At 40.5% G+C, this 20,487-nt stretch overlaps 1 protein-coding gene across 2 annotated transcripts in view; it reads right to left on the reverse strand.

Annotated features, from left to right (window-relative positions):
* Window positions 1-1,681: 1,681 nt before the first annotated feature.
* LOC311003852 (E3 ubiquitin-protein ligase RNF31-like) overlaps window positions 1,682-20,487 on the reverse strand; it is a 28,348-nt gene continuing 9,542 nt past the window's right edge. For both annotated transcript variants that reach the window (XM_083995746.1, XM_083995745.1), the window contains exons 13-24: window positions 18,364-18,549; window positions 17,576-17,782; window positions 14,435-14,608; window positions 12,930-13,028; window positions 11,240-11,329; window positions 11,035-11,149; window positions 7,929-8,047; window positions 7,274-7,387; window positions 6,699-6,747; window positions 5,715-5,811; window positions 4,127-4,292; window positions 1,682-2,236 (exon numbers count right to left, since the gene is read on the reverse strand). In XM_083995746.1, coding sequence (XP_083851872.1) covers window positions 2,189-2,236; window positions 4,127-4,292; window positions 5,715-5,811; window positions 6,699-6,747; window positions 7,274-7,387; window positions 7,929-8,047; window positions 11,035-11,149; window positions 11,240-11,329; window positions 12,930-13,028; window positions 14,435-14,608; window positions 17,576-17,782; window positions 18,364-18,549 — 1,464 coding nt within the window. In that variant the 3' untranslated portion in view covers window positions 1,682-2,188. The remainder of the gene's footprint in view (window positions 2,237-4,126; window positions 4,293-5,714; window positions 5,812-6,698; window positions 6,748-7,273; window positions 7,388-7,928; window positions 8,048-11,034; window positions 11,150-11,239; window positions 11,330-12,929; window positions 13,029-14,434; window positions 14,609-17,575; window positions 17,783-18,363; window positions 18,550-20,487) is intronic.

Consider the following 20,487-nt stretch of genomic DNA (forward strand, 5'->3'; position numbering starts at 1 on the left):
CGCTGCTTTTCACCAGACGCTCCTTTTCCCAGAAATCACGTGGTTTACTATAAACGGGCAGCGGCGGCGCGCGGGTCCGCCGCTAGGGGGCGACAACGCGCGCGCACTGAAACAATGACGTAAAGTGAGGATAGTGGATCATTGTGGAGTTTCAGGCTGTAGTCGACTGTATAAAAAAGGTTTCAGGAGAAATCCATGTGTGCTTTTGTCATGTCTTGGAATGTCTGTCGCTTTGTTTTTTTGTTCCTTTCCCAATTGTTCATGCTATTTGATGATAAATAAAGTAAAAAAAAAAAATAATAATAATACAATGTAATAATAATAATAATAATAATAATAATAAATAACATAATATATAATGTGGTGAAAGAAGCTCTCAGGTATTTAGAGAAGTAAAAGCACTAATGCAACACTATACTGTAAACTGTACAGTATCTATAAAGCTAAAGCAGTTCAATCAGGAAAGTAAACTGAAAGCATTATTTGGAAATATAGACAATATGACTAATATGATACTACATGTTCAACACTATAAATAGATTTGTCCCCTTTCACCCAATTGTGATTATGTGTCATATCAGTCTGATGCATTAGTGTAAATGCAGAAAGTCACAGAGCAAAAGCATTGTTCAAATATTGAGAATGAGCTGGTGAGAAGAAATAGTGAACACAAGAGATTTTTTTCTTTTCTTTTCTATTGATGTGTGTACTTTTGAGAATGAACATGTACCCGTGTGTGTGTGCGTGCGAAAATGCTGTACACATCAATGAAACAATTTTAAAAATCCATCAAAACAAAATGAAAAATGACTAAATAAGCCATATCATAAATATCAATATAGTTTTTTTTCCCGCTTATGAACTAACTCATATATCAATGAGTAGACTAAAAAAGCATGAAAATACACAAATAAAAAGTACCTGGAATGTGTAATGTGTGTGTTACCACTGGAAGTCTTGGTACTTAATATAAAAAAAAGGAAAAGAAAGTAAATAAGCACATACCTCTAGTGAATCAGTTACCAGACTGGGTGGTATTGTAGTTACTCGGAAATCTAGCAACAATAATCCTCTATGTATTTAAAGCAGAAGTAAGCGATATTTTTGTGTTAATATAAGTCTTAAATAGTTATATCTTCCGACAGCAATCACTTACATAGAGTGTTTGGTCTGAAACACGGGTCTGTCAGTCCCTCTGCTCTGCTCTGAGCCGAGGAGAAAACTTTTCTCGTATCCTACAAGTTTTATCCAATGAGGAGAGAGAACGGCATAAAGGGCTGTGTGTGCAGCCAAGGGATGCGCGTGAATGTGGTGACGTAGGGACGAGGACCAATAGATCCATGATGAGGGCGGGGGCTGCTAACTCCATCGGCTGACAAGAAGTTATGGTGCGTTCAGGGCAACCCGTAACTCGTGTTTTTCCGACCTGTGAAGTCGTACCAGTTCGATCTGGTACGAGTTCACGGGTCGGAAGTTACGAGTGGCCGTTATAGTGACTTTCACAGGTAAAACAGGTCGGAAAAACACGAGTGGGTTGCCTGGAACGCTACAAAGTCGTAAGTCGTGACTTGAAGCTGTAATTTACGGTTTCAAAAGCCTGCCTGGAACGCAGCATTAGCCAAAACGACCGGATCGCTTACTTCTGCTTTAATGTGAAAACATAAACAAGTCCACGTTTCAAAATGATCATATTTATTCAGTTGTTGAGTTTGAGCCATCCATCCATTCATCCATCCATTAGGAAGAAAGTCTTAAAGTTTAACCCGTGAAACATTGAATTATGTGTTTATACTTTATTAATATAATCTGCCCGATATTGCAACATTAAGTATAATAAATCATCAGATTCTTGGATTCAACATCATACAAATATGTTCCTTTAAATGTTTTTACATTAAATCACATGGAATTCCTTCTATAGAAACATTTCTCTTCAAACTCCATTTCACTTTTTGATCTATGAAGAATATATACTGTATATTTTTTTTTATCTGTGAGAAGAGTTGAGACGGATACAAAGGACACAAATCAAACACAGCTGCTTCATATGGCCAACACACACACACATTCATGTTTCTCCTGTGGTTTGGCTTGCCCATGGTTTTGAGGTGAGTCAGAAGTGTTGTCACTTAATGAGAATTCTGCTGTTTTTTCCTGAGGCCACTAATGATGAGAGTTTCAGTGATCTTTATTTAGTGCGGGGAACCTTCTCTCCAAGAGGAACCTCCATCAGTTTCTGTCAAGAGAAAAAAAACAACAACAAAAAAAAAAACACATCAGGCTTTTTGTAAAGCATAACTGATCGCGTTTATGAGAAGCGCAATAAGGGGAAACCAGTTTTTCTAGATTCAGTTTGAACATGCTGTACAGATAAAGTTAATGTGTCCTGCAGTTAATTGTGATGCAGGGAGCGTTATACTCTATATAATGTTCTGTATAGGGGAACTCCCTTTCAGTCACCTTTCATGCAGACACAAAGGTTGACTGAAATAACTCTGCAAAAACATTTTTTGTTTTTCTGTGTGTTAAACATCTGCTTTATTTGCAGGCGATGCAGCTGCTCAGCCAAATCTGAAGCCTGGAGATTGTGGTTTTGAGAAGTTTTTAAGCCTCAAACTTTATGTAATAAGTACCTGTGACTAATGAAAATAGACTTATAATGAGTGATGCAGAGAGAGGTTTGTTTGGTCTCTGCTCAGTAAGTAGGTTAAAGGTCCGCATGTTGCAACACTGTCTGCAGATGCAGAAGAAGATATGCTGATAATTACTCTGTGGGCAGGATGGTAGATTATAAACAGTCATCAGGGTATAAGGCTGGAAATAAAGCTTCTGTTTCAAATGGTAGAGGCACTGGTGATAAGAGTGAAACAAGAATGCATCCAGTAGTTCTACATGGGATACAGTGAGGATTTTCATGAAAGAAATCTGAGGGTTTTGCCATAAAAGATGCCACTTGTGATCATTGTATCAGGTTCAGCTCCTGGGTGCTGGCACTGGTTGGTCTTATCTAAGGAAATAAACTCTGTTCCTCTGAACTCTGCCCATGCCCTTTTTTTGACCTGGACTCAGCTTGCATCTGTCTGGATTCAGTCTTGCTTAAAGGGGTAGTTCAACATTTTGGCACATTGGCCCATTGCCATAATCCCTATAGTGATAGCAGTAGGTTCGTTACCTTTAATTGTCGGTGCAAGCTATTTTTAGAACGGCGGAGCAGAGCCGCAAGCTGCTCAGAGCTACGCTACGGAGGCTAATGGGATTTCTTGGTTTCCCTCATCAAACTCATTAAATACACAATCCAACAACTCCAAACGCTCTTGTGGACAAGTTGTGACCTGCACATTCACCACGCTATGAGATAATAACGGAAAGTTATGAGACAGAGTTGTTTTCGAGGCAAATGCAGAGACTGCTTGCCGAAAAACTGCCCCTGACAGTTACGCGCATCAGCGGTTTTGCATTAATTTACCTCGAAAACAACTCTGTCTCGTAACGTTCTGTTATTATCTCATAGTGTGGTGAATGTGCAAGTCACAACTTGTCCACCAGAGCGTTTTGGAGTTGTTGGATTGTGTATTTGATGAGGGAAACCAAGAAATCCCATTAGCCTCCGTAGCGTAGCTCTGAGCAGCTCACGGCTCTGCTCCGCCGTTCTAAAAATAGCTTGCATCGACAAATAAAGGTAACAAACCTACTCCTAAAACTTTAGGGATTATGGCAATGAGACAATTTGCCAAAATGTTGAACTATCCCTGTAAGTATTTGAATCCAACTTTCATAAATTTGATAAATTCATTCAAACTTCCCTGTCATAAAAGGCGTGTAATCACATTTCCATATTTACTGTTCCTAATGCTTCCTAATGCACATGCAACTACATTGGTATAAGCATGTACGTATAGAAGCCAATAACTCACAAAAGATTAAAGTAATGGAAAGCTACCGCGACTTTTATCACTATTTATCACCAGTGTCACTATTGCACATGATTTGCTGACCAGAGAGCACAGTGAAGGTTACTGGTGTAAGGTTTAGTTACAAAACTTCATGACATCTCCAGCAGAGAGTTACAGGTCAGAAGCTGGTGCAGCAGGGCTCTGAGTGAACCATGTGTGTGTGTGTGTGTCACCTTCTGCAGTCGGGCATGATACCCGTTGTCCTCCTCGTTCTCTCCTCTCTGCGTGTCCACCTGGTATCGCTCACAGGCTCGGATCAGCTCGGGGCCGTCGTAGAGCAGGGCCGGGTCCAGAGAGTGATCATTTATCAGACTGACCAGGTACTCCCTGTAGTGCTTGCTGCAAAAAAAACCATACACACACATTTGTTAAAAATCTCACCTGAGAGAGTATCTATATGAGAGAGATTTACAGAATATACACTACAAAACACACATTCAGGATTGTTTCTTTTAATCAGATACATTAAATGTGGAAGATTTTTGTTCTACACTACCTCCTGAGGGAAACGTCTGGCTCTGTTAACTTTTAATTGTGACATTGTGTTCACAAGCTGATCTCTCACTGTGCCTGTCAGCCGTTTGTTGCATCATGCTGAATGAGAATAACCACAGTGAACCACATGAAAATCACTGTGAGGCGCTGTAAAGCTGAGGAGGAGCTGTAGAGTCATCTGATGGCTCTGTTAGTTCCTCACTTCCATGAAAACATTTCACACTTTAACAGTATAATAATAATAATAAAGAGTTTAAATGTGCAGTATTTCTTTCCTGAGAAAAGCACACGTTCCTTTTCTATGGTTTCTCAATTCTAATCTGGACCCATCCACCCGGGGGTGGGTCAGAGCTGCAGCAACATTTTCCAGCTCTTCCTGGGAAATGCCCAGGACCTCCTACCAGCTGGAAGAGCTCCAACACAGGACGCTCTGACTACCCAGACACCAGAGCCCTCTCAACTATGACACATTTTAGACCTCATGATTTTACACTTTCATGAAAAAGAGGCCAAAATGTCATTTTATATCAACATATAAAAATGTAATGGAGACTTATTAAAGGGATAGTTCAACATTATTGCCATAATCCCTATAGTCTTAGCAGTAGGTTCGTTACCTGTAATTGTCGGTGCAAGCTATTTTTAGAACGGCGGAGCAGAGCCGTGAGTTGCTCAGAGCTACGCTACGGAGGCTAATGGGATTTCTTGGTTTCCCTCAGCGTGGTGAATGTGCAGGTCACAACTTGTCCACGAGAGCGTTTTGGAATCGTTGGATTGTGTATTTGATGAGTTTGATGAGGGAAACCAAGAAATCCCAATAGCCTCCGTAGTCAGTGTAGCTCTGAGCAGCTTGCGGCTCTGCTCCGCCGTTCTAAAAATAGCTTGCACCGACAATTAAAGTTAACAAACATACTCCTAACACTATAGGGATTATGGCAATGGGCCAATTTGCCCAAATGTTGAACAATCCCTTTAAGTATTTGAATGTAACTTTCATAAACTTGATAAATTCATTCAAACTTTCCTGTCATAAAAGGTGTGTAATCACATTTCCATATTTACTACACATTCGTTCATTAAAGAGCCATGTTAGTGTTTTGAGACACTCTCAAATACATAATATTCAACTGGCCCCTTGTGAATCTTGAGCTCAAATGACCTCGGTCTGAGCAGCTGCTCACAGACTCGGTGCAGACTGCAGCTGTTGTATCTGTCACTCGCAGTCCGATCACAGACACAGCAGCAGCCATGTTCAGAGACACTCACTCGCAGAGTCCCGCGCTTCCCGGCTGGGTTTGACCGCCGCAGGGTGAATCGATCTGGTGATCGCCTTCATCCTTCTGCTCCATCACACCACAAGCGTCTGGTTCAAAGAGGAGAGAATGAAGTCAATCGTGGAGATAAGAACATGGCGCTTTGCATCAATAGATGAATTAAAAGCTGATAGTATATTGATGAGGACAACTCAGGAAACAATGAGGGTTAGGAATGGCTTATAAGTTGGTTATACCACGGCATCACATCACTGAGTAAGGACACTAAACACTACATGAAACAACGATGGAGAAAATATCTGGATATTGAAATAACTGAAGACTCGTGGCTGCATATTTGGAGAATAGAATCACCTTCAGCCAAATCCCAGTCCCAGACCTGGAGAGATGTCTGATGGAAAAAGTTGATTTGTTTCTTTTTCATCACTCCCAAACAGAAGTCTAAACAAACTGGCCCTCAAATATGCTGCAGAAGGGAATGTGAAGTACTTATGGCTAAACATGTGCAGTTGTGCATATCCACTGGGCTTTATCCCTCTATCCAACCTCAATCTATCTGGACGGATGAAACAACAATCACCCATTGCGCACTCGCATTCCTCAGAAGTTAGGATGACACCTAACTCCAAAATCTTTCCTAACAACAGTCACAACAAAATACTGGTTTCAGAAAAACTGAAAAAAAAAGATTGTAAAATGTGCTTTTCCAGAGCAGAGAGGGATTCATTTCTGTTTCAGTAAAAACTGTCTTAGTTTTAGTCTTGACCAATAAAGACACCTCTCACATCAGTCAGCCAGATTCCAGACTGCAACTTCATTAAGTTTGAAAACTCATCACAGTTTTGTTTCAATTCCAGGTTTTCCAAGATATGTTTTAACTTTATAAAGCATATAATTTAATTTAGTTTGTTTTACTTCCTGTACATAATGGAGGTAAACAGATTGTTTGTAGCTGGTGAATAAAAAGCTGTTTTACCAGTTTGAGATCCATCTGAAGGGTCTATGTTGAACTCCACGCCGTTCCTCTGAGGGGAGAAATGGATATATTCACATTCAAGGTTTGTCACAGGAAGGAACAGCAAGATGTGAGGTCACTAATGGATATAAAGGCTTGCTGTTGGAATCAAACTAATGATCCTGTGATTAAATATGAGTTAATTCTTAAAAACGTGACCTGGACTTGGATAAGTAACAGAAAATAGGTGACAATAAACAGTTTATTTAAGGTCCACGTACTAATTTTACATAGTATGAGAGGTCTAAAAATAGTGTCCAACAATCACATTAAAAAATTGGAAATTAAATGTAAAAGTTTTTATTACCTATACAGTTATTTTGAGGAAACTGAAATCAATGCATTTTGAGACCTGCAGAGATCCTGCTGTCATGTGCTCCAATGTTCTGATACAAGCAATATGAATATGCAACCACAGGCTCAGGGGGATGATAGTGGGACTTTTCCCCTATTTACTAACATTCTGTGTTTGAATGAATCACGTAATAGTAAACTGCAGCCAGAGGAACGACCGTCACCCTGAACAGCACACTGACCTGGAGCAGCGCCTGCAGCCTGGCAGGCTCCCAGTCCCTTAAATAGAAGAGACAGTCGCGAGGGTGGTGGGCATGTAGTCCAGGTATCGTGCATAGAGGCGTTTTACAGGTTGTCTGTGACACAAAGCAAAAATGAATACAAAAGAAATTCAAGAGGTTGTGGTCGGGTCATTGTTTTAACTGACATCTAAAATCTGTCTACTTCTGTAAAATGATTAAAAGCTAATTAAAAATGTGTGTTATTTGCAGAATTTACATTGAATAACAGAAGAATTGCAGTTCCCGTTGATATCGCTCAGGGAGAACTATGACAGCAGTAATTCTCAATCTGGTTTAGATCTGATCAGATCAAACAAACTGCTCCTCTGAGGATTAATTAAAAGACGATCCACATCTATCATCTCAACCTAGACAGGTTTTGTGCCTGTTTTCAAGTCCCAGGTGTAACCATCTGTTTCTTCAACTTCTGGGGTTTACAAGAGAATTTATGATAAGCCTTCGCTTATCTCTCAATGAGGCAGGGTTGCTGAATGCATGAATCAACAGTGCCTTTCTTTCCATAGAAAGAGCGAGCGGTGTAATTAAACCAAGCATGATATGATGTTGAAACACTGGTGTTGTGATTCACAGTGATTCGTTGTTAAGTGGCTCTCACCTTGTCCTTGTGGTAGGGGTTGTTGCAGCCGCTGCAGAACTGGTACCTGCACTGGGAGCAGCTGAAGTGCATGCAGCCGCCTTTGGTCAGATCGTACTGGAACCTGCAGTGAGGACAAGCTGCAAAAAGACACCACATCCTGGTGAATTTCCTTATTCCACGTATTGTTTAAAGAGATGTGGAGAGAATGAGTCAGCGGTGTTGGTTGAGAAGCTCCTCTTCCACCGAGAGACTGAAACACTATCTAATGTTGTTCAACTACGAAACAACTAAATCCTATTCCCTCTCTCCACCACACTGAAAGACAATGGTTGACAATGGTATATCTAACACAATGGTTCACAATATCCTGCACAACAGCATCACACTCCTCGTTATGCGTCTCTAAATGATCAGAAAACCCAAAGACAATCTGTTCACTCTCAAAGACCGGCATTAGATTAGAAGCTGGAACTGAGAATCTATATCATATAATTACATTGTTTGTTGTTTCATTATTATTGATGCATAACCTACAGAATATGCAAATATCATTGTAATGTTGCACTTGTCCAGATAGCTGCTCTGTATAACTGTAATTGTCAATAAAGGAGCATAGATTATAGATGAGAGATGATACTGTGGTTGATGTATTTTTAGATGAAGATCACATTATTAAAGTAATCAGCAGATAAATCATCAATAATAAAAAATAGTCATTAATTACATGACTGGGGGTAAGAGTTAGTTATAGATATCAATTAATATTGTTTAGTAAATATGAAAGGAGGATGAAACCCACAGGACATGTCTGTTCTGATGATACAAGTCAGTGGTGCTGTAATGTGTGTTTCTCTTCTGTAATACACATTCTACATCTCGGAGACGATGTCTTCACCTGGCTTCCTTCACCTTTTAAAGGTCCCAATATTATGGTGTTTTCCAACTATTTCACATGGTTCTAAGTTGTCCAACCATATAGTATTCCTAGTGTATTGTCCCCAAATCAATCTGCAGCTCCACATCTCAGTATCTAAAAGTGGCTCTCCAGAGCTCTCCTGTGAACGAGCCATTTCTGTGTCTGCACCTTGAAATGCAAATAAGATGTGTAAACCACGTCCACTCCACAGCTGTCACGGGGAGAGGGTGTGGTTTTCACTACAGGTACATGTGCCAGTGTTGACATTGGGAAAGAGGTCGGGCATTGATTTCCGAAAAAAACAAAAAATTCTGAGACTGGCATCTTGTCTGAAAAAATTTAAATGTTCTTTCTTTCTTTTTTTTTTTACTGTGGCAGAAGGAGAAACATGGAGAGACTCCTACTACCATCAGAAAGTTCTGTGTGAAACTGTCAAAAAAAAAAAACAAGTGAAACTGAGGAACAGCACGAACTGTGCACTGTTGTATGGACTGATGAGAATATTGACGTGGTTTTGCGCCGGGAGAGGAGACTTCCTCGTTCAGATGTCTCTCATTCCGTGATGAGGACCGCTGCGCTGATGAGAAGCGCTATCATTCCAATATTCTCTGATCCGCGATTTCATTTTTAATGACAGGCGGCTGTTTTTCAGTCAATGATTCAAAAGGATCATCTGGCCGCCGCGGTACCGACTGCTCCTCCCGTATACCGCATCTTCATGTCAAATGACGGACGGGGGGGGGGGGGGGGGGGGGGGGGGGGGGGGGGGGTTCGCGACTGTCGCTGTTCCGGAAAAGTGTCAGCGGGCGGAGCTCACGTTTTTCCAGACTGGCCCAGGGGGAGTATAAGGAAGTACCGGGAGGTGGAGTCACTTGAGTTCAGCGCATCCTGACGTCAAGTCTGCCAGCACTTCCAATTCGCCCGTTTGGAGACACGACCTCAAAAAAGTGTAGAAATCAATTAAGGGAGTGAACAGACTTTTTTCACCTCCAGGCGTCATAGAAAGGCCACGGGAACACATAGGAACACTACAAAACCTGTAGAAAGTGGATTTTGCATAATATGGGCCCTTTAAATGGGGCAGAGCTCCGTGGGAAACGGTAGGGGAGACACAACCTGAGGGGGAACCGGGATCTGACACAACACTGGAGGGAGAAACAGGTCCATGGAGCTCTGTGCCACGGATTGTGTACGGAAAAACAAGCACGTTGCACCGATTGCACACCGCTACGGCGTCATGTTGGGTTGTGAGCGCACATGACGTGCATTTAAATTGAAAGTTATAAGTGTGTGCACGCAAAAGACACTACGTCTGAACACATGCTTTAATATAACACCATACCGCCTTGACCCTTTTCATGTCACGCACCCCCTGGCGGCAGCTTGCGCACCACAGTTTGGGAATCCTTGCTCTAGTACAATAGTTTGGAATTTCCTAAAATTGTACCCAAGCACAGACATTCTTTGGACTGAAACAAATAATTTAAAGGGATATTTCAACATTTTGGCAAATTCGTCTATTGCCATAATCCCCATAGTTTTAGGAGTAGGTTCATTACCTTTAATTGTCTGTGCAAGCTGTTTTGAGATCGGCTGGGCAGAGAGGCGAGCTGGTATTTCTACGTTTCCCTCATCAAATTAAATACACAATCCAGCAACTCCAAAACACTCTTGTGGACAAGTTGTGACCTGCACATTCGCCACGCTATGAAATAATAACGTATAATTATGTGATTTGGAGTTGTTGGATTGTGTATTTGATGAGTTTGATGAGGGAGCGCATGCAGAGATCACATCTGCCCAGCTTATCTCAAAATAGCTTGCACCGACAATTAAAGGTAATGAACCTACTCCTAAAACTATAGGGATCATGGCAATAGGTGAGTTTGCCAAAATGTTGAAATATCCCTTAAAGTCAGAGTGATTTAAAACCAGCATCAGAGAGAGGGAGGCAACACACTGCTTATCTTTGTGGGAGTCAAAGAAAGAGCTTTTGAAGATGTGTAACATAGAAACGCACCAAAAGAGAGAGCAAACACGGCGGCCTCCGAAGAAGTAGGTCAACCCAGAGACAACAATCAATTAGGAAACAGCAGAACCAAACAGTGTGGTGGGTGAGGCTCACTGACATACTGTATAAACAGGGAAAAGCAATGACATGGAACTGGTACACTGGTTTAATAAGGTAAAGCTTGTGGCGGGCCTCACTGATGCCGTTGTCTCTCAGGTAGCCGGCCAGGCCCTGCCTCTGGTACTCCGGGTCGTTGTCCCTCTTCCACTGCTGGAACTGCTCACAGGACAGATCCTGGTGCTGAGGCTCCCACTGAGGCCAGAGAGGGAGAGAACAGTTCATTGTTTTATGTCAGTGCTCAATGCTGCAGGAGAGGTGGTCACACACTGTAACAATACTCACAGGTTTCTTGCACTGAGCACAAAAACTTCTCTGGCATGACAGGCAGGTGACCTTCAGCTGGTCTCCATCATTGATAAACCCAAAGGTGCACTAATCAAGACAAAGGGAGACATACTGATTACTTCATGTAAACATGCATCACATACACAGTACACATCTCTGAGTGATTTTGTGGTTTTCATGTCTATAGTGTTGATTTTCTTAAAAAACAAATCATGCACAAGTACCGGTATATAAAAAGACTTACAATAGTTGTAGGTATGAACCCATTTACAGAAGATAAAAAAAAACATTAGAAAAAAATGTTAAACTTAAATCACTATTAATAAAGACAAATTTATTAAAGGGATACTTCACCCAAAATTGACAATTCACCAATTTTCTACTCGCCATCATGCCAAGGAGGGGTTTGGAGAACTTTCAGAGTCATCAAAGCGCTTTTGGAGTTCCAGGGGGGGTCTGGCTTGCAACAGATTTTCATCTAATGGCGGCGGATAGAGTTCACTTTTGAATCGTCCAAAACACACACTATGAAACATGCAAATACCTCCATACTGCTCGTCTGTACTGACCCAAGTGTCCCGAAGCTGCGACATGAAAAAAATGTATGTGATCTCTGTTTTTAGCCTTGTTGTCGTAGTAGCTCCCAGAGGCTGCGCGAGATGTGCGAGATTTGCAGCGAGATGTTCTTCCGTGTTTACATCATACATCCAATGGTTTACAATTGCGAACTAACATCTCGCAGCAAATCTCGCGCATGCGCACAAACATCAACAGAGCCACTGGGAGCTACTACTACAACAAGGCTAAAAACAGAGATCAAGTTAATTTTTTCCAAACAACTTTTTCATGTCGCAGCTTCAGGACACTTTGGTCAGTACAGACGAGCAGTATGGAGGTATCTGGATGTTTCATAGTGTGTGTTTTGGATGATTCAAAAGTGAGCACTATCCGCCGCCATTATATGAAAATCCGTTGCCAGCCGGACCCCCCCTGGAACTCCAAAAGTATTTTGATAACTCCGAAAGTTCTCCAAACCCTTCCTTGGCATGATGGTGAGTATCCCTTTAAAGGTAAATAAATCATAGGCTTAAACTTCACTCTTCAGGTTTTAATAATATGTAATAATTAGAAGCTGTTTCACCACATATTATTTGAAAGAACTTGCTATGAACACAATGTGTTGTGCTGGGGGAGGATTTCCCTCAACCTGGCAACCCAACATTTCCCCTTATCATAACTTATAACTGATCAGCAGATCTAGTTATAGGTAATTCATGTCTAATACAAGGTGCAAAGGGCCCTCTGTTACCACCGGCAGTAAAACAGAGTAGTGTTACTGTGGAAATGATAAAACATAAAATGTTTTATGTCGTTTCCATTGGTACAACGCAAAATCAGATGCAATTAAGGACAAAGAAAACTTTTTGACGCCACTTTAACTGGACAAACTGTGAAAACATTGAGCAAACGCTAGAAAAAATCTTGAGATGACAAGAGGAGGATTCAGTTGAGGAAGTCAGTGAACTCACACTGAACTGTGGCAGCCTAGCTGAGTTTAAACAAGACTGAATGGTGAGTATGAAGATCTCGTTATCCAAATTACACAGAGAGGAAATCAGATGGTGAGAGCTGATAGAGCAACAGGGAAGAACGAGAGGCAGGATTTTTGATGTTGGGAGGAACTCACATGACAGCACCAGAGGAACTTTGGGTCCTTCATGAGAGCGTGCTCTGTCAGCTTTTTATGAAACAGGTCATACACGTCCGTCTCCAGGCAGTCCCGCAGCTGGAAACACAGCAAAGGAGAAAAAATGAGGAAATTTGGCACATGACTCAGATTTTTATTTATAACATCTTGTAAACTGCTGTAGGCCACATCACCTTTGTTTTGATACCAGTCTCAAGTGATTTAAGTTGTTTTCTTTTACTCTAATGTAGCTCAGCTTCCCCTGTCTACACTGACATAAGTATGCGTGTATAATAATAAAAACACTCATCCAACATGCCTCCAGTTTTTGTTCTTCCTTTAAGAAATAGTAATGTGAGAGGGTCAATGTATATTGACCCTAAATTAGACAAAATAACTCTGCAGTTTATCTAGTACTTAAAAAAAAAAAAAAAAAAAAAATTATCTCTGCAAGTGTCAGTGTTCAAATTACAGGGGAGCTATGGGGAGGCGAGCTCACCTAAAAGCCGACATTGAGACATTAAGGAAGGAGCTCTGAAATACTGGTGGTTGTAAGCAAGGACAGTAAAGACATGTATATATGTCGTTGGTTGTAAGACAGAAGACAAACAACATGAAAGTGATGTGATGTGTGAGAGAGTGGCACATACACTGCCCGTCCAAAAAAAAAGTCACCAGTTGGATTTAACTAAGCTAATAGGTCAGAGCCTCCCATTGGATAATTACTGCATGGATGATTATGTTTCAGCTATGTTTCAACTTATCTAACCCTAACTGATGCAGTCTCATTTCTTAAACATCCATGTCAGCGCCAGACACATCCTGTGGTCATGGAGAAGATGTTTATCTGTTTCAGAAGGGTCAAATTATTGGCATCAAGCTAAATAAAACATCTAAGGAGATTACTGAGACTACTAAAATTAGGTTAAGAACTGTCCAACGTATTAATAAAGAGACCCCTAGGAGTTTGCTTTCGGTTATAAGAGTCTCATATTAATGTGGATGTATCTAAGTTATCCATTTTCAATAAATATATCGTCTTTGTCTCTATTGTTATTTTGTTATTATTATTTAGCTGTTGACTCGCCCCGCATTTCCTACTTTTGGTTTCGCGGACACTGCCCGGCGGGTCATGGGAATAACGCAGTTTATAGTCGGAGCTAGGATGGTATCTGATCGTCTTCGAATGTTGTGACATTGCAGAATCTTATCGAAACAATGCCACAGCAAATACATGCCGTAATCAAAGCTAAAAGTGGTCCAATGAAATATTATGGTGTGTGACGGGCAGTGTATGTTGTTCGCTGCATTTGACCGCGCTCATATGTGCTGAACCTGTGGATGCTCCGGTGCTCGAGCATCCACTGAACAGGTTGAGCACCCACTGGGGACAAGGCTTAATTTGACTCGCCGATTGCAACCTGGTACCTAGTTGTTCGGCTCCGGGACCCCCTCTGTCAATCAGTGCCTTTGAAAAACCTCCATGTTCCTCTTTCTCTGTTCACCTGTATGTCCAGAGTGGAGAAGTAGCTGTCCAGCTGCTCCGGGTCATTGATGTCGGGCTCCGAGCAGACGGGACACACCATGTCTCTGATGTGTTTGTCTCTCACAGCGATGGTGAAGTGCTGGCTGAAACACTCCTGGCACACTGAGCACTGACAGGAGGTCAGAGACTGCATCTGAAAGACGGAGAGGAAATCAACAGCTGTTAGAAAGGTTGATATAATATAAATAAAATACTGTGTCGATGCATCATAAAGAAAATCTTTCAAGCTAATTCAGTCCTTTGATTAAACTTTGTCCAAAGTCTGATTTGTTGTTTTTTTATGTCAGAAACAGTTTACATTCAGTCACAGCTGCACCCCTAGATGAATGAATGCAAACTCAAGGTGCAGCAGGTAATCAATTATTGGTTTGATAAAACAGTTTTTTATCCAACAAAATATCCACATGATACTAAATCAAACACAAAACAGACCCTTGACTGATGGAGTTACTGTAAATGTCTTTAAACTCTTAAAAGAGGCTCATGTCAAACATATTTTGAATCATTATGTCCCAGAAAAGATAAATATTTAACCAAAATACTGGTGGTCACATGTAAAAAAAAAAAAAAAAAAAAAAAAAAAAGCAATAACAAGAAACTGGTGCAAGACTGAACCACCCACTATGACTCGGTGGTTAGAACAAGGCTCCAGACTAAACGTTTTTTACCAGGAGCACATTTCCCCCAAACTTAAAAATTTAGGAGCTCAAGCAAAAAAAAAATAGGGATCCTCAGACACATTGGCCTGCCACCTGCAATTATTCCAGATTCTTTGCCCCTTTCACGTTTCACAGTGTTTGCAAATTGTAAATTTACTAGTTGCACATGTGCAAGTAGATAAAAAATGTACTTGTACTGTCTGTACCAAATTTGGGGGCAAAATGCCCCCATTTTGGGGCAATCTGGAGCCCTGGGTTAGAGATCATGAGAGAGGTTTGCACCATGGAGAGAATGACCTATCAGCTTAGAATGAGAGAGAGTGTCTTTGTGAGTAAGTGGGAGAAATGGATGCAGTATGACAGTGAATGATATGTACTTTGTATTTTGATAATGGATGCCTGTAACCATCACTGTTATGTTTTGTTTTTTTTGTTCCATGTTCCATTCACATCTGTCGTAATTATCTATCAATGCAATGGAATATACAATTCAAATATGTATCTCTCTTTGTTTTGATGTAAAACATTTCAACAAAAAATTCAGTGTTAGTTAATATTGTTCCTCTCTGGTCAGAGGATTAAAACACAACAGGTGATTATCAAGTTTCTGCCACAAAGAGCGTCTGTTACAACCGGGCAGCAAAAGCTGATATAATAGCGAACATTAAGGTGTTATTAGATGTAAACCATGTGGTATATCCTGTATATTAAAAGATTTACATGGACATTTGAATGCTCTTTTTCCTCATTGTATCACCACAGTGTTGCTCCCTGTCAGATCAGGTTGCTGCGGAGCCGTCCGGGTTATGTTTTTATTTCAAAATGTCAAAAGCTTTGGGGCACGGGTTCTATTAATAGCATCAACATACTCTGTAGGATTAAATGTGTAGTGTATGTGTGAATGTGCAGAAAAGACTGGTGGCTGCACCCTGGGACTGTTTTGGTTGATCCAGTTTCCTTATTGTGGTGGCAACATTCCTGCCGGTCCACAGCTGCAGCCGTTCTGGTTATTAAGAGGAAAGAATGTTTATAACTCTGACTCAGCCTTTGTACTGTTGTTGTCAGCATTTTGTGTAATTTGTGAATTTCGTGTTGATGGTTGTGGGCTTGGCCAAGCTTTATGAACATGGTAGTTTGGCTCCTTCAGTTCATTTATTTTACATCAGAAGCAGATTTGTGTGACTCAGTCGGCATGTTCTTTGGTTATGTTTTGTTTTTGAGCTAAGTAGTTAAAGTTATTCCCTCTCTTATTCTTCTTTAGTTATTAGTTTGTACTTATGTTAACCTATTTACCTTTTTACTTCACAACACATTTAGTTTTATGCTGGTTCACTTTTCCACAAACTGCCCTATCAGGCCCTTGATCTGGAAAAGGAAGTGCTAAATTCCTCAGTGAAAGTGATACTGACAGTTTTACAACCCCATTATTTCAGGTCTCTACCACTAATAAAGATGAGGATATTATGAATAGGTGTGGTAACATTTTTCAGTCATTTTTAGGACTGACAAATGTTCACAAGTGTAAAAACATATATCATGAACCGATAAAACCAATGTATTTCAATAAAAAATAATCTTGAAACCATATCATGTAAACAGACTAAAACTAAATCAATGCTGCAACTACTTTCTTGAGAATCATTTGACACAAAATGACCCGAAAGTTCTTCTCCCTTTGCCTCAGAGGAGGCCTTCGTGTTTACTTCCTGTTCATTTATATAAATTCAAATTCAAATTTATAGTGCACCATATGCAGTGCATGGTTTTGTTTTCATCATTTTTCACGTGTTATTGTTAGTTGTGTAAAAAGGAATTCTAGTTTGTTTCAACTTAAAAGGGGAATTCAGCAGCAGTTAAATGAATCGACAGAATAATGTCTTGGTTTTCTGCATTAATTGATCATGCAATGAGATCTGATCCCATGTAAGTAAAAAAAAAAAAAAAAGTAAATGAACTCTTGCATTCAGTAACTGGTTGAACCTCCACTGGCAACAGCAACCTGCAGCCAGCTCCTCCAGTAGCTCCATGTTCAGGGAGAGAAAGAAGCCACAGAACTAAATAATTTCCATATTCCCATTTATAGAGTGTTTATCTGTTTGACTATGGACTAGTGAATAAATACACTCTTGGACTCTATAACCCCTTCAGCTTAATGCAAATCAATCATGCAAACCAAGCCGTGATCTCTTTTTTTTCTGTGAGGCCTGGTTCACATCAACAGATGCCTCATAGAAAACTCATCAATGGCGCATTCAGCATGGGAAAGACAACACAATTACTGTGTTATCTGCAAAAGTCAATTGAGTGCCACATGAAGACACTGGATTTCATTGTGAACTGGAGGGATTGTGTGGATACAACCCAGCTGCAGTGTTCATACAGTACAGCGGCCAGGCTGAAGGAAACCCTCTGGTAGTACTAGTGGACTTCCATCCACTCACCTTGCTGCGGGGGAAAATGGACAGACAGATGGGACAGTCGTTGTTGAGGAGACGCCTGATGAAGTCCTTGTCGTGCGACTCCTTCACGGCTTGCACGACGTCCTCCAGGGAGTAAGAGACCCCCGGCTCCTGCAGCAGCGACAGCACCAGCTCACAGCGCCCCCAGCTGGGCAGGTCGTACAAGGCCAGCAGACGTCTGCACATCCTCTGAAGGGAAGCAGAGAAGAATGGGGGATTTATAAGAATGAATATGAATGAATTTATTTCTAACGAACGTGTCTAAAATGAAAAAAAATATAAAAAATATATGTATAATCAGATCATAATATGCAAAAGTTTGAAAAAGGAGTAGGGAAGAAGTATGCACTTTTTTTTAAAATTCCCACCCCTTTCTACTCATCATAGTTTATATATCTATCTATCTACTACACATATACTACATAAATATCCATATCTATATCTCTCTCTATATATATTAAATACATATCCATATCTATATCTATATCTATATATATATCCATATATACTATATCCATAAAAAAACGTATATACTACATCCATAAAAATATATAAAACATATATACTACATACTAAATATCCATATCAACTTAAAATATCCCATATCTTTAGCAATTTATTTTTATCCCTCATCTTCCATATACCTATTTAAAAATATATATTTTTTGTGTGTGTGTTAAAAAGAGAGGTGGGATAAAACAGACCTCAGACTTTCTATTCAGTACACAAGAACCAACCGGGTACAAAGTGTGCCCAGTGAAATCTGTCACCTGTTTGTCGGGGTGGTTGGGATCGATCGGTGGCTCGGGCTGGTCCGTCCAGATACGCTGGTGGAAAGGCTCCAGGAGGGGGCGCTGCAGCAGAGACAGAGCCCCTTTGACCTCCCCTCCGCTCTGCCGCAGCGCCTCCTCACACCTGGCCACGTCCCTGAAGCCCAGAGTCTGGAGCTCCCTCATCTGGACAGAGACAAAGCAGGGAGGGAACAAACAGATCCAGGTTTACAGTAACCACATGATACATTGTTGTGTCAATACACTGTAATAGTAAAGCTAATTGAGCCTTTAAAAAAAAAAAAAACTGGCCCAAGTAACTCATTAAACTTCAACACAGGAGCAGGATCTTTAATACTATGTGAGAGTCCAAAGATACAATTATCTGTTTGGCTGATTGCCGACATATATACCAATAATGTCCATCTGGTGTGTCATATGCCTCAGGCTGATGCCTTTCTATATACGTTTCATTTCAGTAAAGAATTAAGAAAAGATGGTAATGATGGTTTGTCTGATATGATGAAATCATTTGTTGATACCTGCAGTGAGAGGGATGAAGCGGCAGCAGAGCTCTGTGGGTCTGTTCTAGTTTTGTTTTCATTTTCAGAGATGAGATTAAGTTACAGACTACACAGTGCATGGATCACTGAGGACATTCCCAAATGTTTCTGTATGAACTGAACTCAGTATTTGAATCATGTAAATCATATTCTAGACACCAAAATACTGAGTGAAGTAGTGAAGTTCAGGAAGAATAAAGAAGTTCATGTCATTAAAAGTTCCAGTGGAGCAGTGGGTGGGTTTTGTAACAGAGCTGTAATACAAACAGACAGAACAACGTCAGGCTGCTATTGGAGTTCAGTTTCTATATGACTTGAAACATACTGTAACCCTACATGTATGCATGTTACGACACTCTCCTGTGTAACCTGTCCTCCCTTTGACTGTGAGGACTAATGTCTTTACTGAACCCACATATCAAACAGATCAGACCTTCCATCAAAGAAAACTTTTACAGGGAGGCTCCTGTAAAAGTTTTCTTTGTTTCTTTGTTTCTCCTCCCATTAACCAGGGTCAACGGGGCATGTAACACTCCTACAGATCACTCCCACCACTCCACAGACCCTCTTTGTTCTGACTTATCTTTCATGGTCAGAAAACTGGATGACATTTAAGATTTGTCCTTGTTTTCTCACAGCTTCAAAAAGGCACCGGTCTCTTATTAAGACTCTTTATTGTTGCATAAATAGAATGAGGGAGTGCAGAGGTTCTGCTTCCTCTTGTTGCTTTCCATAACACCAGTGCAATATTGGAGAAACACTAAATATTGCAGTTATTCACCAAGCACAGTTTTCAAACCATTCATCACTGTACTCTTTTCAAATAAAGGTGTAGAAAACTTGGAATCTATGACTGTGATAAACTTTTTTTCTTTTGGCTCTCATGTTTACTTTGGTCTTTGTCTTTTCTCATTCTTGAAGACAAAGACTCAAGAGCTTCTTTTGCAAAATGAAAGAAATATTTAGTAAAGAAATACATTATGTACAGGTGCATCTCAATAAATGAGAATATGCTCCCTCTGATCCTCTTTTTTTAGTTACAAACTTCTGAAACTCACAGAATGCAACACTTTCCACAACGCCTGTGTGATGTATGATGTAGCATTTAGACTCAATGACAGACTCTGTCGTCTCATCCCAATTTCTTTACCCACTCACGAATACAACAGGAGAGGAAAACAACTTATAAAGGGAAAGAAACGGAAACCGAAATGTACAAGTCTTAGCGTGACCGTTAAAGGACCACAGACTTGATGAGGTTGAGAGCGCGATAAAACAGTCTACATCTCTGTTTTTAAAAAGAGATTAAAACAAAAACTGCTGTTGAAATATGTTTAATTCAAGCCTGGGTTGCTGTTTTTTGCTTCATGTACCTGTGCCTGATGTGTTGTTATTGTGTTTAAACTTAGAGGGATAGTTCAACATTTTGGCAAATTGGCCCATTGCCATAATCCCTATAGTTTTAGGAGCAGGTTTATAACCTTTAATTGTCGGTGCAAGCTGTTTTTAGAACGGCGGAGCAGAGCCGTGACCTGCTCAGAGCTTTGCTACGGAGGAACAT

This window comes from Trachurus trachurus (genome assembly GCF_905171665.1).
Source record: "Trachurus trachurus genome assembly, chromosome: 20".
In the NCBI taxonomy this organism is placed as follows: domain Eukaryota; kingdom Metazoa; phylum Chordata; class Actinopteri; order Carangiformes; family Carangidae; genus Trachurus; species Trachurus trachurus.